General features: G+C 40.1%; 6 protein-coding genes and 1 pseudogene across 9 annotated transcripts in view; 2 read left to right on the top strand and 5 right to left on the bottom strand.

Moving 5' to 3' along the window:
- The window catches only part of LOC124336054, a 570649-nt pseudogene that overhangs the window by 214848 nt on the left and 341027 nt on the right, over window positions 1–14774 (bottom strand).
- The window catches only part of LOC124336181, a 455543-nt gene that overhangs the window by 436062 nt on the left and 4707 nt on the right, over window positions 1–14774 (bottom strand). The window lies entirely within an intron of this gene.
- LOC124336049 (myosin heavy chain, cardiac muscle isoform-like) lies at window positions 83–4725 on the bottom strand. 2 transcript variants are annotated; one of them, XM_046789653.1, is made up of 11 exons: window positions 2790–4725; window positions 2613–2729; window positions 2452–2535; window positions 2325–2387; window positions 2165–2260; window positions 2005–2091; window positions 1861–1923; window positions 1706–1771; window positions 1540–1635; window positions 1327–1476; window positions 83–1266 (listed from the first exon to the last, which is right to left on the bottom strand). In XM_046789653.1, the coding sequence occupies exons 1-11, from the start codon at window positions 4513–4515 to the stop codon at window positions 785–787; spliced, it is 3030 nt and encodes a 1009-aa protein (XP_046645609.1). In that variant the 5' UTR covers window positions 4516–4725; the 3' UTR covers window positions 83–784. The 2 variants fall into 2 exon arrangements, with proteins under 2 accessions (XP_046645609.1, XP_046645608.1); XM_046789652.1 differs by having other exon boundaries at window positions 1540–1644; window positions 2790–4724.
- Window positions 4393–6590, top strand: LOC124336421. Of its 2 annotated transcripts, XM_046790227.1 has the most exons (6): window positions 4393–4483; window positions 4741–5813; window positions 5872–6002; window positions 6055–6271; window positions 6353–6473; window positions 6540–6590. In XM_046790227.1, the coding sequence occupies exons 2-6, from the start codon at window positions 5598–5600 to the stop codon at window positions 6542–6544; spliced, it is 690 nt and encodes a 229-aa protein (XP_046646183.1). In that variant the 5' UTR covers window positions 4393–4483; window positions 4741–5597; the 3' UTR covers window positions 6545–6590. The 2 variants fall into 2 exon arrangements, with proteins under 2 accessions (XP_046646183.1, XP_046646182.1); XM_046790226.1 differs by having other exon boundaries at window positions 6353–6590.
- Window positions 6618–7618, bottom strand: LOC124336434 (phospholipid phosphatase 6-like). The gene is made up of 3 exons (XM_046790242.1): window positions 7334–7618; window positions 7175–7271; window positions 6618–7103 (listed from the first exon to the last, which is right to left on the bottom strand). The coding sequence occupies exons 1-3, from the start codon at window positions 7535–7537 to the stop codon at window positions 6700–6702; spliced, it is 705 nt and encodes a 234-aa protein (XP_046646198.1). The 5' UTR covers window positions 7538–7618; the 3' UTR covers window positions 6618–6699.
- On the bottom strand, window positions 7894–9099 carry LOC124336435 (probable lipid phosphate phosphatase beta). 2 transcript variants are annotated; one of them, XM_046790243.1, is made up of 3 exons: window positions 8580–9093; window positions 8419–8515; window positions 7894–8351 (listed from the first exon to the last, which is right to left on the bottom strand). In XM_046790243.1, exons 1-3 carry the CDS (start codon window positions 8781–8783, stop codon window positions 7948–7950), a joined length of 705 nt encoding a protein of 234 aa, XP_046646199.1. In that variant the 5' UTR covers window positions 8784–9093; the 3' UTR covers window positions 7894–7947. The 2 variants fall into 2 exon arrangements, with proteins under 2 accessions (XP_046646199.1, XP_046646201.1); XM_046790245.1 differs by having other exon boundaries at window positions 8212–8302; window positions 8580–9099.
- LOC124336229 (blood vessel epicardial substance-like) lies at window positions 9156–14613 on the top strand. Its single transcript, XM_046789950.1, has 7 exons — window positions 9156–9459; window positions 9519–9601; window positions 9657–10623; window positions 12360–12489; window positions 12763–12874; window positions 13736–14004; window positions 14071–14613. Exons 3-7 carry the CDS (start codon window positions 10082–10084, stop codon window positions 14338–14340), a joined length of 1323 nt encoding a protein of 440 aa, XP_046645906.1. The 5' UTR covers window positions 9156–9459; window positions 9519–9601; window positions 9657–10081; the 3' UTR covers window positions 14341–14613.

The following is a 14774-nucleotide window of genomic DNA, read 5'->3' as shown; positions in this document are numbered from 1 at the left end:
AGAACATGTATATTGTCGTCCAGTTAACTCTTTCAGTACATGCTGTACAGAAGAAATAGGTAATTTTGTTGAAACTCTTGACCGAGCTCTTGACATCTGAAAGGGTCGAACTCTTGACATCTGGTTTATTTGGTTATCGACAATTATTCTTAAGGCGTACTTTATCATATAAAGTTAATTTTAAAATACGCAATCTTCGAAGTTCGAACCCTGTTAGTTTATCCTTATCTTTAACGGGCGTGGCTTTTCTTCTTTTAACCGCTTTTCCATTACCAAGTGAATGGTAAAATGGTTAGTGATCCTTCGGTAGCTAATTCCGCGACTCTTAGAAATCAACTTCGGAGCGTGCTGAGATCAACCAGTCAAGGCTGAAGAATTTTAAAGGTTACAATTTTTATGACAGAAGTTGTTTATATGGTAACAGGGCGACGACAAATAGATCGGGAAGTGAATCGGATCCAATAGAAAAATTCATTTCGTTCGAATTGTTTGTCTATTATCATTTTGCACATTTCGATTGAAAGAGGGGCGCACGGTTATCCGTGAAATGGGTGCGAATGGTAATTGCTGTTTTAATAAACATTCGAACTCCCATTCAGATTTTGACAGCCTGAGTAAACATGATTGTATACATAGTTCAATTTTCGTAAAGAAATCCCTTAATGAATAAGAATCAAATGAATTATCTTCCCTTCCCCTTTAAAATCCTCTTCCCCAAATATTCGTGTCGACGTTCATTTTGCGCATTTTGGTTCGTGTCGCCAATTATTTGGGATGTTGAACCTCAAAGGGACGCCACAATTTCCTCCTCCAACATGAAACCCGTGAAATGGGTGAAGTGGAGACTGTCGTCTAACAATTTCACCCCTGTTGACATGGTATAAATCTGCACCAAGACTTGATCGTTTTTTTTCAAGTTCAACGTCAACTGAAGGGTCAACGGACTCCATTGATTATCGACGGTGTTTGCCTCTTCAACCCTACCCGTCCCGATTTTAACTCCATTCAAAAAAAGACTAACTCCTAAAGCAACATAAGATGATGATGAAGATGGAAATGCCGCCATTCCCGTGAATGAAAAGAAATAAATTCCCGGTCGCGGAGCCGTGAATATACCCGATGTCAAATCCATGGCATTTCCCTCGTTCACCCGTGCCAAATCGAACGGAATCGGAGTTCCAGTTGTGGAAAATGAAGAATTTCTCGTGACGTAGAAATGGACGGGCGCTGATTTGACGTCGGCGTATCCAATCCATTTCTGTTTGTCTGAAAAAAAAAAAAAAAAATAGATGAAAAATGAACTAGTAAAAGTAAAATAAGTCGCACCATTTTGATTAGGATAAAAGTCACAGTAAACCGTTTCCATCTTCTTCGATCCTTTAACCAAAAAGAATCCGTTGATTTTTTGTCCCATTCGCTGCAGATCCGCACACGAGGTTGGCATTTTACCAATGTCAACTATTTCACTCGTTCGGGCTACGGAAAGAATTTTTTTTTGTTTCCAAAAACAAACAAACAAAATGAAATTTATAATTTCACCATTTAATTTGGTCGTCAATTCCGAAATGGCAGACTTTGCGCTACTCAATTCGGTTCTCGCTGAGGCCAAGTTTGTTGTTGTCGTTTCCAAATTATCTAAAGTTGCTGAACCATACCATTCGATTACATTCAAACAATTCATGTTTATTTAAGTAATTAACTTTACCTCTCAGTTCTTTTCTCAGGTTGTCTTCGGTTGTTGTTAGCTCGTAACCAAAGCGTTGCGAATTCGCTGTACAATCACAGAAAACAAAATTAATTTGATAGAAATCATTATTCAGTCATTGCAAGAATTGAAAATGCATTCGAATTCTGATTTACCTTTTAGTTCCGATGAAATATTTTTAACGCTCAACTTCGATTCTGACAGTTCATTTTCAGTCGCTTAATTTGTAGAAAGTAAAAATTTAATAATTAGCATTTTTTCTTAATTGCATTTTTGTAATAATTTCAAAAATAAAATACCTAATAATTTTTTTGAGAAATCATAGATGATTTTACTGAAATTGGTATTCGTTTTTTCCATTTCGTTATTAATTTTCGCAACAGTGGCTGTGTAACAATATCTTTTAGTTAAAAAAAAAAACGTTTTTTTTTTGTCAATTTCTTAAATAATAAAAAATACCTTCTAATTTACTAGCCAAATCGATTCTCGTGTTGGTTGAATCACTCTTCACGTTGCCAAGTTCGGTATTTGTTTTCGTCAAGCTCATCAAAGTTTCTATAATTATTTATTTTTATTCATGAAATCATGGTCAAATGTTTCGAGGCAACGATTGATTTACCTTTAAGTTCCGTTGACAAATTTCTGGTGATGATTTTCATTTCTGCCAATTCTATGCTTGTCACTTTTTTTTAAATTAAATGAAGTTTTTTACATTTTGATTTTTCAGGATGTAATTAATGAAATACCATTAAGTTTTACTGTTAAATCATCGACGGTCGTCGTTTTCTCCAGCAAGCCAGTTTTAGTTTTCACCAAATCTTTTCTAGTCTCTGGGTGTAATCACACATATTTATGTTAAATTCCCCGTCTGAGAGTTACCGGCGTCAATTCCAGTAATTCAAAATACCTTCTAATTTATTGGCCAAATCGATTGTCGTATTGGTTAAATCACTCTTTACATTACTCAGTTCGTTATTCGTTTTCGCCAAGTTAATTATAATTGTTTTTAAGATTTCTCTAGTTTCTGCAATGCAATTGTTTATTAAGCAAATGTTAAAATTATAATCAAAGAAATTTGTTTTACCTATCAATTCGTCCTTTACATTGTTCCATTCGTCAGTGATAGTCAATTCTGCGTGTTCTACAAATTTGATGGGCGCCGACAATTCGGCGTTTGTGTAACGAACACGAACGTTATGATTCTGAAAGGATTGGGTATCACGAAATTTGCCCAAATTGATTCTACTCAGTTGCATGGGTTTGGGCACGAATTTCTCTCCGTCCCATTGGACGTGGTTTCTACTTTCTTGCAATAACTTTTCCACGTCTTCCTTCACAATTTCAATTCGCCGGGAATTATCGAAATCGTTTGCCATTTTCCCTGAAATCGTTGAACTGATTCTGTCCACGTTAGTCCAGCTGTTTGAGTCGTAATTGTGCTGAATTCTTTCTTTATTTTCCATTTTTCGGTCATATTCATCTGAATTTTTCTTTGCACTTTCCTTCCTTTCGTTTTGTTGATCGGTATTGTGCGTGTGACTATTATTGGTCGCAATTTTAACGCCGTCGTCAGAGCCGACGCCATCGACGGAGATATCAGTGTTATCTCTGCTGGTTGTTGATTTGTCATCGCGTGTTTGATTGCGACTGGATTGCTCTTGATGAGTTGCTTGTGATCTTCTCATTTCATTTTCATTTGCATCTTTCGATTGATTTTCGCGACGAAGTTGTTCCTCTCGTCTTTTCTCCGCGTCTTTATTACTCGAAGTAAATTTTTCTGTTATTTCCGAATGCCTTTCCGCTTTTTGAAACATATCCGCCAGTTTTCTTTGAGTTTCCGTGTCTAGTTTTTTTATGATTTCATTTAAAGTTTTCGTCGTTTTATCCGGCCGGTAATTTTCCTCATTCCAGAAAACAGAATCCCACATCTTGTCACTTTGTTCTTTGATAGTCGTCCTAGACGTGACCAGCAAATCCTTTAAAATGTTTAAAATTTGAAACTCCGTGTCGGGAGACCCGACCTCGGAATCGTCAAATGTATCCATTCGGATGTTGGTGGCCGCTTCCATCAGCATTTTCTTCTCGTCGTTGGCCGTCAGAAAAATTTCCTTTTTGTCATCAAATTTCTGTAAAAGAGTAGTGATCATGTGACCGGAAGTGACGCTGCCGATGCTGATGGTCGTCTGTTTAGTTTGCGACGTTTGCGATGACAAACTGTAGAGGAATTTTAAATGGTCAAATTGTTCGGGATTAGATCGCATTTCATTGGCCAGTTTGTTGCAAATCTTCTGGTCATAACACGACAGAGAAAGTCTCAAGGTTTTTCTCTTGTCATAAATCGTCCACACTGGCGATAAAGAATAATCTGCCGTGGGGAGGTTGCTTGAGAGAATGACCTTCTCCAAGGGAATAACTCTCACTTTGTTAGATTTAATTTCATAACCGACGACTTCATTCAAATGTTTCACGACTTCATTTTGGACTTTGTCGTTCCACATTTCCACACGAAATCTCATCTCTGGTTGATTAGTGACGTTGTTGTAGATACTAACGGCACTTTTGTGGTCCAATAGCGCAAGGGGAGAGTAAAAGTATTTTTTTTGGCTAGCAGCTGTCGTTGCCTTGTGATTATTGGCGTGTTCGTAAATCTCAATGAGAAAGTTGCCGTACTCCATGGAACTTAACGTATCCGGTGAGATTTGGAGTTTTGCCCAAGAGGAAGAAAGGCCGTGGCCGTCTGATTGGCAATTGCAGCAAACGACAAAAGCCAAAATGATGGTAAGGTTGAATTGCATTGGAGTCAAAACCATTTTGAATCAAAGTTTTTTGTTTTTAATTATCGATTTAATTTTGATTTATTTTATCGAACCAATTTAATGAAAATTAAAGAAAATGTACTATAGAAAAATGACCAACTTATCTTTAATGATGAATGTTGAACATAAACTGAAACTAGATTGATTTATTGACTCGACTATCAGCGAATGTTTCAAACTGAATGGGAACTCACAATTTACTGTGTAATATTTATACAGGAATCTGAAGACATGACCCATTTGAATTGGGTTTTTCCAAGAGTCTCGCCAGTGCATAAACAACTGTGTTGACTGTGTCGTGTTCGCACGATTGACGACTATAAACAGAGGTGTAATTTGATATGTTTTCGGGTAGGAGCACAACGTAGGACCCATTCTGGATGTATCAAATCACATTTTTATCTTTTTTAACGATATGCAAAAAAATAAAATAGAAAAAAAATATGAGAGAAAGTCTGAAATGTCACAAAATTAAAACTAAAATCGTTATGGCCCTGTTTATACTGTACATTGTCTGACTGACACCAGCCACAACGGAACCGCTACATCATTATTGTTGCGATTGTCTTCTACTGCTAAATCCTTTTCTGAACTAATTTGCCGGCCTAATAAGATCCGTCACAGCCCATAGCGTATCACCCACTCGGGTTCTACTTGGTCTGAAATTAGCAGCTATTTTTATTTTATTATTATTATTTCAATCTGATCTAATGCTGCACAAAATCCTTATCAGATGCGGTTGTTTACGTGACGTGTTACTTTCTGGTGAATTCAAAGTAGTAGCGGAACTGCCGCTGTATGACGCTATCTAATAATGTGATAGCATGCTACAAATGTTTCTTGTGTTTCATCTTGATGCTATCTATTATTAATGTTCATACATCCAGTGCACATACTAAGACATCGTCCAATAAACAATAAAACAAATCGGAAATTGTAACAAAATTCGCATTTCTTCGACATTTTAGCACCAGCAGTAGCACTCAGCAACAGGGAACAGGCCCAACAACAGCGCCGCTGCGGCAGGCCAACAGTTGCCATTTTGGAAAACCGACAGCTTTGGCTGGTTGCATATCATGGCGCTGTCTTTAAAAATGGCAGATAACAAAGAATCTCACGTACTTAGAGACGAAGTCAAATCAAATTCACTTTTAAATGCTATTCTACCTATTGATGTTATTTTAGAAACTCAGAATACTATGATGGCAACACATTTTTCCAAAAGTCCTTATTGGCAATCTTTGTTGATCATTGGTCAAAGTCAAGTTCAAAGAAATGGGTTGTTGTTTCAAGCAAGTTTCAAATTACCAGTTGTGTGTTGTAGTCACTTACAGAATATTTTCCTTTTAGGCTGCACTTACTCATGCATCTTTGGATAAACAGATTATGTATGTAATGACAAAAGAATTCACCCGGATCCCTCCCACCACACACAGCCTTCCAAACGTGGAAACTGGAAATATGGCAAATATCACTTTTAAGTAATACATTCTAGTTTCAAGGGCATACCATTATTTAACCTACGTTTGCTAGATATTGCCAAGAAATGAAGAGCCTTGAAGAGTTGCTTATAGGTTTCTGCACAATACCTAATGAGCTCTTACCTGATGTCCTTGTTGTGAATGGTTTGAATGAATATAAAAGAGGAAAGGGCCCACTTTCTCAATTCCACTATTCCAGCATTTTGTCTCTTCTATCGGAAACAGCTGAATACATTGGAAGAAGGAAAAAGACAACAATAATGCTATATGTATATTTTAAGCCCAGCTACTATTTCCAAATTTGTTCCTTTACTTGACATGGATGTAATTCTGACAATTTCTCTTTTCAGGTGAGTTTGAGTTTGCTCTTGGCAGTAACTGTAGAAGAACAAAAACCCTGGATAGAGCTTTTTAAGCAATGGGCTCATGAAGTGTGGATCTTGGAGGGGAATTCAAATCGATTAGTGAGTGGTAATATCCATATTCAATTCACTGTCCTTGGCTCCAATATTTTCCTTAAAACTGTTTCAAAAATAGATTGATTATTCATGTACAATTCAGAAAAATTACTAAACTGATAAGAAAATATTGCTGAATAATGGTGCAGGGAGTCTCTTTCAACTGTGTATCTCATATTAGATTCATTATAACAACAATTTCCCTTTCTTTCTTATTACTCTTATTTCATCCAAAGCATTCAAATCTCAGGTGCCTCGTCGGAAAAGAAATTTAGAATGTTTTCAGCCCGCTCAGGAGACATCCAAAGAAATGATACGAGATAGCCCTCAACAAATCCAATTGTGGCACCAACCAAGACATCAAAGAGATAATGACGGCCGTTCAAAATTCGAGATAAGCAAACAGTTAAGGACCAGCCCCAGAGAAGAAGTGAGACTCCAAAATTCAGGTACCCAATATCAAAAAAAGGATTAATCAAGGAGAAGATGAAAGCTATAAGTATGGTGCGGCTTGCATGGCCAGAAGGAAAGCTGAATTGGTCTGGTCCAATTGATTTAAAGAAGTCTGGGTTCCTTGTAGGTGGACGTCTCCTTCTGGCAAATGCCTTTAGTAATCCAATGACAACAATATCAAGTACGAAAGCTGTAGAATATAGTATAGTAACAAATTAGTTATCTTGTTATGATTATAGATTATGTGTGAAAACTGTATACCCATGATGAGATTAATAGGAAGTTGTTTAGGCACAAAAGGATGCATGAAGTAAAGAATAGCACAAACTGGAAGCCAAATGTATCCACTACCAGAAATCTAAGAAATTTGATGGATTATAGAGAAACTTTCTAGTGAGTAAATAGCACATGGTTTTATACCTCCATGAACTTAGTTTCAGATTTGGTGATGTTGGGTAGTTTACTCTGCATGAAGCTAGTGAAATTTTTCGTCAACTCTGCGTCCAAATCCAAGAATTTTCGAAGACCTTCGGGAACTGCCCGTTTTCCATCGTGACTAACATATTCTTCACTGAGATCTTTCTGTTTAGAGCCGAACTTTCGTTGGTTCAATTCATTATTCATTTCATTAAGACGACAAATTTACAGGGCTAAATTTTTACAGCTAACGTCAGTCCCGGTTTTCGATCGTGACACGACACGTATGGATCGTCTGCTCGGAATTTTGTTATCGTACAGACACAGAGTTGCCAATTCTATCAAAATTCACTGCAACTCCAAATTCATTTTTTGTATTTTTGTGTTTTTATTCTGGATTTTTAGATAATTCGTATCAATCGCTGATTGCATATTATTCTCTAAATGTACGCACAGTTATCCTTCTCGGAATACGACAACATTTGCTCTAGTTAATTTCTAGTGGTTTTTAGGAACTGCGCAGCACTTTTCGACGGCGAAGAGGTAATTAATACTTTTACATTTTAAATTTGTAACAAACTTATTTATTAACCTCTGAATAAATGTTAAACCATATTTCAATTATTTTGATCATTATAAATAAATTTTAAAATATTTTCCGCTTTTTCAGAGGACATCCAGAGGGCGGAAATGACAAGAGAACCTTCAACAAATCCAATCACAGCACCAGTTACAACATCCAAGAGGTGATGACGACCATTAAGCATTCTGGAGAAACAGACAGAGATGGACCAACTCCAAATAAGAAGCGATGCCACAACATTGAGGTAACCATTTCCAAATAACGGATTAATCTGGGTGAAGATGAACGATATCAAAACTGTCCTGCTGGCATGTCCTGAAGGGAAACTGTATTGGTCTGGCCCTATTGCCGTAAAGTAGTCGGGGTTCCTTGTCGGCGGTCGTTTCCTTCTGACAAAAGCCTTAATTATTAAAATGACAGCGCTGTCGAATGCTAAAGCTAAAAGATTCAAATTCGTTAACTTTACGAAATTAAAACGGATATTGGACTTGTAAATGATTATTACCGAGAATTGCGTTCATTGGAAGTTGCTTATGCACCAGGGGATGCATAAAGTAAAGTACAGCGAGGACTGGGAACCAAATGTATTCATTGCCGGAAATCTGTCAAATGTAAACATATCAATTACACCGATTAGTATCTAGGCTATTAATGATTCCACTATACCTCCATAAATTTGTTTTCAAACATGGCAGTCACACCGGGCAATTTACTTTGCATGAAACTAGCGAATCGATTCGACCATTCGACATCCCAATCCAACAAATTCTGAAGTCTACCACCATTTCCAACGCTCTCCTTTTGAGATTTGAGATTCCACTTTTTCGCGTTAACATCCGTCTTCCGTTTAGAATCATTCTTGCTTCTCATTTCATTAAAAACAATTACTCTCGCAAACAGACAGCAGCCGTCTGCTCTTCGAGACACTTTTGTTTGCACTAGCTAGTGAGTATTGACACTTCGGCAACCACAGTTTATGCTATCCCCTTTTGTTATCTGGGCAAACAACGGTATCAAAGGTTCCACACAGATAACGGTGACAACATCTCGTACTAGTCACACTTGATCAGTACAAGTTGGCCCCATCGCATCCATAAATTTTCCTTCCTTTTTCCCGGCTAGTCTTTTCATCCTATTATTTCCCTACTCCAACTGGCGTGTGAGGGCATTATCAGCTCACGTCTCTTTCATTTACAGGGGGATTTCTACCAATCCATACAACACGTATATCCTCTTATATGGTACTCTGAAGAAGGGGGAGTGCACGCACATGCCCAGTCAATGTTTTGTGCAACAGTTGGCCGTCCAATCTCCATCACCCGTCTCTCTCTCGCACAGCCTCCTCCCACTCTTGTCTTTACCCACAGCCTTTCCAGTCTCTCCATGCGTAGATCTACGTCGCTCTATGCAGCAGCAGCAGCAGCAGCCCAGTGTGTATAATGTATGATTCACAGTCGTCCGTTAGATTGAATATCGATCAGTAAGCATCTGTCACATTCCGAAATGGATCGTGTCAACATCAGCCGGAGGAAATGCCACTATCGTTGTACTACGCAGTTGTGAAGCTTGTAGAATATTCTAAATTCTAATTTTATTCTTTTTCAGGTGAATTTCGTAGAGAGGAATCGTCTAGCGACAATTAAATTACCAATACAAAGAAAAGAAATAACCTGCGCCGGAAAAAAATGGTAATTTCATTTTCCTAGACAAATGTATATCAATCGTCAATTAAATGTTATTTAGGTTGGCTGTCGAAGAGTAGAGTAAAGTATTTTGCGTCGAATTGTATCGATCGCTGAGCTGCTCGTTCCCTCCCCCCATACATAGATGAAAGGGAGGGGTGTGTGGAGGAGGTAAGAGGAGAGCTAGCAAGAGAGAGAGAGAGGGTGGCAGCTAGGCAAAGGAGGTAGTAGTAGTAGTGGTGGTAGTATATACAACATCCGATTGGAATTGTGCACCTCTCAGTTGACGGTTCGCTTCCAAACCATCCAGTCATCTTGATCACATTCTAGTCGTTTGATGTCATTTTCTTTTTTTGGTTTTTCTTTTTCTTTTGTGTTATTTCAACATTTTTCATTTTAGTCGAGTTGACGGTCCCGACATTCACGAAATAGTTGCGGCAGACACACACCGCTAATGCGTCTCACTTGAACGGGGAGTCGCCGAGGATGCCGGAAGTGCCGAATGCTGCTGACTTCCGGAATTCTAGTCTCGCAACTAGCACGAAATTGCAGTCGTGCAGCGATTTGGAGAAAGCCCAGCACGGATTGTACCAGGCGGCCCACCTGTTTTACGCAGCCTCTCTCCTGATTCCGCATCACACCTTTGTCTGGAGCATCTTCATCAGCCGGATTCTGATGGGTTTGGCGTACGCCCTAGTGACGGTGTGGGCCTGTCTGGAACTCTGCGCCCCCGACGTCTTCGCCTGGAACGTTCTACTGACAGCTGGCACTCTAGTTCACATTGTCTACTGGAGTTGGCGCTTCCGGCCGGGCCGAATCCGCCAGAAACCACTTCTAGAACTTTACCAAAAGCTCTTCGTGCCGCTGGATTGTTCTCGAGAGCTCTTTGTTCAGTTGACCAACAAGTCTGTAATAACGTCCCTACAAGTCGGCGACGACTTTTTCCTCGCTACTCAGCAACTCTGTTCCATCCCGGCGTCGTCGAATCCATCGGCCTCGATGAGATTATCCGTCCTCCTGACTGGCAAGTGAGTATATGGCAAAGTTCTTTTTTTTTCTCTCTTCTGTCGGAAAATTCGTTTCCATGGCGACCCTCAAACGACGACCCCACTGCTCCCCCACCCAACCAGCGACCGGCTCAAGTGGATGTGTTTAAACCAGCCACGAAATGTACGTAGTTGGCGGAATAAGCCGAGATGTATTATGTAAGTCATTCGGCGCACTTTGGGACAAGGAGGAACGTGTGGCCTGGGGAATGAATTCCAAGTGTTCAAATGCAATCATTAGCGGGCGTAATTGGCGGGGGTGAGCTGCCAACAATATCCCTGCGGAGTAGAAAAATTCGAGCTGTAGCTTTTCTCCCGGTTTTCATTTGATATCGACCAAAAGAGCCCTCGTTTGTTGTTTGAATCTTAACTGTGCCAGGGCCTTTATTAAGGCGTCGCACGATGTCGTCAAACGACTTTCATTTCCCACTGCGTTAAAGTTTCATTTTCTGTCGGGAGTACCAAAGTCGTGACCCGAAAAAAAACTAAAAAAGCTTTTCGTCTTGGAAGTTTTTGATTAATGATAGTTGCAACAATTCTGAATATCTTAACAAGATCCACAAGGACAGGGTCATATTCAAAATGAGGTAGAGCCCGTGCGTAGTATTCCCATCAAAATGCTCGAGCCGGATGGAATTTCTTCATTGGCAATTGAGAGAGCCACATCAAATGCTGTGAACGTGCTGGCCCTGTCTAATAAAGATCGGGAATGAAGGCGACATTTTTATTAACTTTTTTTTTCTCAAAAGAATATATAAGCTATTGGGCAAAGTTTTTCTCTTTTATAAATATAATAAAGCCAGAGGGGGGAAAAAATGAAGTGTAAACATTGAGGGTTGTCGGCGAGCAGATTGGAAAAGTTGACGGGCTTCTTTTGAAAGGAAGCTGTATAGTTTCATCGACCAAGTCTTGACAAGCATCCAAATGAATTGCAATCGGCTCTCCTTCTCCTCCTGCTGCTGCTCTCCTGTGTAAAAGGCGAATGCAATAAAAGCCGAGAAACGACTACTAGTTATGGGGGCCAAATGGAGAAAGAAAATATATAAAAGAACATTGTTGCTTTAATAGAGAACGGCGGGGGGAGGTTAGAGGGCTGGCTCCTAGTTGATTAGGTAGACCCCCCCTTGTCGCTCTCTGTAAAAAGGAGCCCTGGAAGGATATCCACAAAATAGAGTCGACGTGGTAACTTGAGAGGCTGCCGACATAAAATCTATCGGGACCGAAGAAATCGATTGCGAATTCAATATTTAAGCGAGGGATCTAACATACACCGCAGACTGCGAAAAGATGTTTTACATGTATTGGCAATTGCTCGCCATTGTACAGATAGTGGAGGGGAAATTACATTTCAGTTTATCGTGCAGCAGCGATTTGATGCACAGACCGTCTGGTTGTTGTCGCTGTTACTTTTTTCTAGCACTAAAGAGACATGATAAAAAAAAAGGAACTGGTTATCTCTCTCTAGTTCTCTTTTTTGTGCAGACTTGCTACTACTACTACTGTCCAATGGGAGATAAAGCTGCTTTTATACGGTCATGTTAGTCGATCGATAACACGGGAGATGGGGAAACTATAGTAGACTTTATGTGTAAGTGACTTCGTCAACCTATAAGAAAGTCTTGCCGATATTGATGAATGATTTGTGTCTTAATTGCTCTTGCGCTTGTATTTGAGATTTGCGACCGAATAACATAACTGATTAATTATTATTATTACAGGATGAGAGTGACTTTCGGTCTGGGCCAGCGGTTATTGCATCACATTGAGCCGTTCCAGTTCGTCGATTCGCCCGAGTGGTACATGATGCAGAACGTCTCCCCACAAGATGTCAAAGCCTCCAAGATTCAAGTAAAATTTACGTCTTCTATACTTTTATTTATTGGTTCTTCTGGTGTTTGAGAGAAACTAGCCAGGGGGTCAGTGGGTACACAAGTCGCGCCATACTGTTTCCATCATGATGTGGCACTTGTGGTATATTAGGTATCGACCCGACGCTTGTAAAAGCACAAATAACCCAACGGCGCAGAAGAAGAAGAAGAACTATAGTCGTCGTGTCGTTATTTGTCGCGAAAAAAGAACCGCCGCCAGTTAATTTTTAAAGACTCGTGACATTTTATACAGGTTTCCATCACAGCTGACGAGCCCTGCACGCTACTCCAATTGGATGCGGAAAACCTGAACCACTTGACTGTCAACAACCCGCCGCTGAGATTCCTACTCGATTGCTTGATTGGTAAGTTAAGGGTCTCTCTCTCTCTCAAGACGTCAAAATTCAATACTACTCTCCAAGGCGCAGGCTAACTTGTAATCGCGTCAGGAGCCATTAGAGTTTGGGACGAAAAACAGGTCGTTGTTGCCATTAAAGTTCCAACATCATCTTCTTCTTGTTTCTTATATCCTGCGACGGCCTCGTTTTCCTTTTGTGGATACAACGCGGAGAGAGGGGGGGTCCGGTGACACTATCGTGCGTCATTTTCCATCTTATTGATTGACGTTTATTGATTCGAGCAGTGGTAGTTCTCCGAGGAGACGCACACATCAACGTGGGTGGAGTCTCTGGCAGTATGTGTCTATCCATCTGAGCCAGGACTATGTTCTTTTATTTTGAAAAAATAAAAACGCCGGTGTCTCTTGTATCATAGAATCATCCGGACAAGCCGAGAGCAAATCTGACCAAGCGAATCAAATAGAGTGTCGCAGCAGCAGCTAGCGCGTATCGCTGTCGATCAATATGGATATAAATCTACACACACACATAGTTGACGCCAAAGCTCCTGAGCAGAACAATCAGTTTTCGTCGTGCAGTATAGTGTATATCTTTTCATGTTGAACCCACCGAGAAAAAGAAACTGGTTGCGATGCCTTTGTTCCTGTTTCGGCGAATTTCGTCTTTTCTCTAGCTCCGTTGCGCCTGGGTTTGCTCTTTCCGGGAATCGATGTGCCATTAGTTGATTGCAGCCACCGCTTCATCTAATGTTTACACATCTGTGAGAGCGAGGAGGAGTCGTGTGCACGTAGCGACGGGGCCAATCGAATCTAAACTTGACCTTTTTTATTTATTATTTCTTTTTTGCTTCATCCGTTATCAAAATAGGGAAAGACGTTTCTCAAAAGTTGTACGCCGTGACGGAACAAGCTGCTCTAATGGTGACATCCAGAGATCCGTCAAGCAAACAGGATCGTTTGCCTTCGCTACAGGTGGGTGGCGGTGGCAGCTCGGTGGGTGTCAACAGTACGACGACCTACTCATCGCTGGGCCCTTGGCAGGGCGAACTGCTCAGAAGTCAGAGCGCCGACGCCGTGCACACTTGCAAACAGGGTCAAGTGCGTTCCATCAACTGGAGGCGGGATCAGACGCGTAGAGTCAGTTTCATCTTTTATTTTAATAAAATTAAACTTAAGATGGAATTTAAATGTTTGGTTTGTTAGATATGGGCCAGGAGATATCAGAAACTCGTTCCGACCCGACACCATCGACCGCTGAAGAAACCGGCACCTTGTAGGCAGGAAATGAGTAGACGAGGTGATCATTTAGGAAAGGAAGATCCTGGTGATTGCGGTGGGGGGAAAGTAAGTAGTTCTCCTAAGTACCCCACGCTAGAGGTGGGTAATCGTCACGAGCAAATTATACGGATCGAACCTCATCATCAGGAACGACTGCACTGGAACAGAGTCCAATTCGACGAGACATTTGTGTGATTTAATTTTATTGTAAAATGATCCTCTCCCTGACTGTTTGCTTAGAAAATTGTATTTTTTGAAATGGAATTGCTGGGTTTTTTTATTGTGCACAAAAAAGGGAAATATTGTCTAATAATTTGGCGGGTTTGTGTCTATAGCTCCGTTGCTTTGCTCGTTGAATAACACTAACGTCAATATGTTGTCTGTGATTGGTATTTTTTTTAATAGAACACATTGTGCTGTCGGTGATATATTTGATGTGAATATAAACAACCATTGTCATTTCTTAAGGATTTTGCGATTTATTTGGGAATTTCTCTTGTCTACTATTTCGAATAGAAAAGTTGAACAAAAATCAAGGATTAAACCAAAAAAGCTTGAAAACCAGCAGCTATGCTGCTCCTGCGTACTAAAGTCCGGGATACTCCAAGAACCGTGCCAAGATCCAATTC

Source organism: Daphnia pulicaria, chromosome 4, assembly GCF_021234035.1.
Source record: "Daphnia pulicaria isolate SC F1-1A chromosome 4, SC_F0-13Bv2, whole genome shotgun sequence".
Classification (NCBI taxonomy): domain Eukaryota; kingdom Metazoa; phylum Arthropoda; class Branchiopoda; order Diplostraca; family Daphniidae; genus Daphnia; species Daphnia pulicaria.
This window is presented reverse-complemented; position numbering and strand designations above follow the sequence as displayed.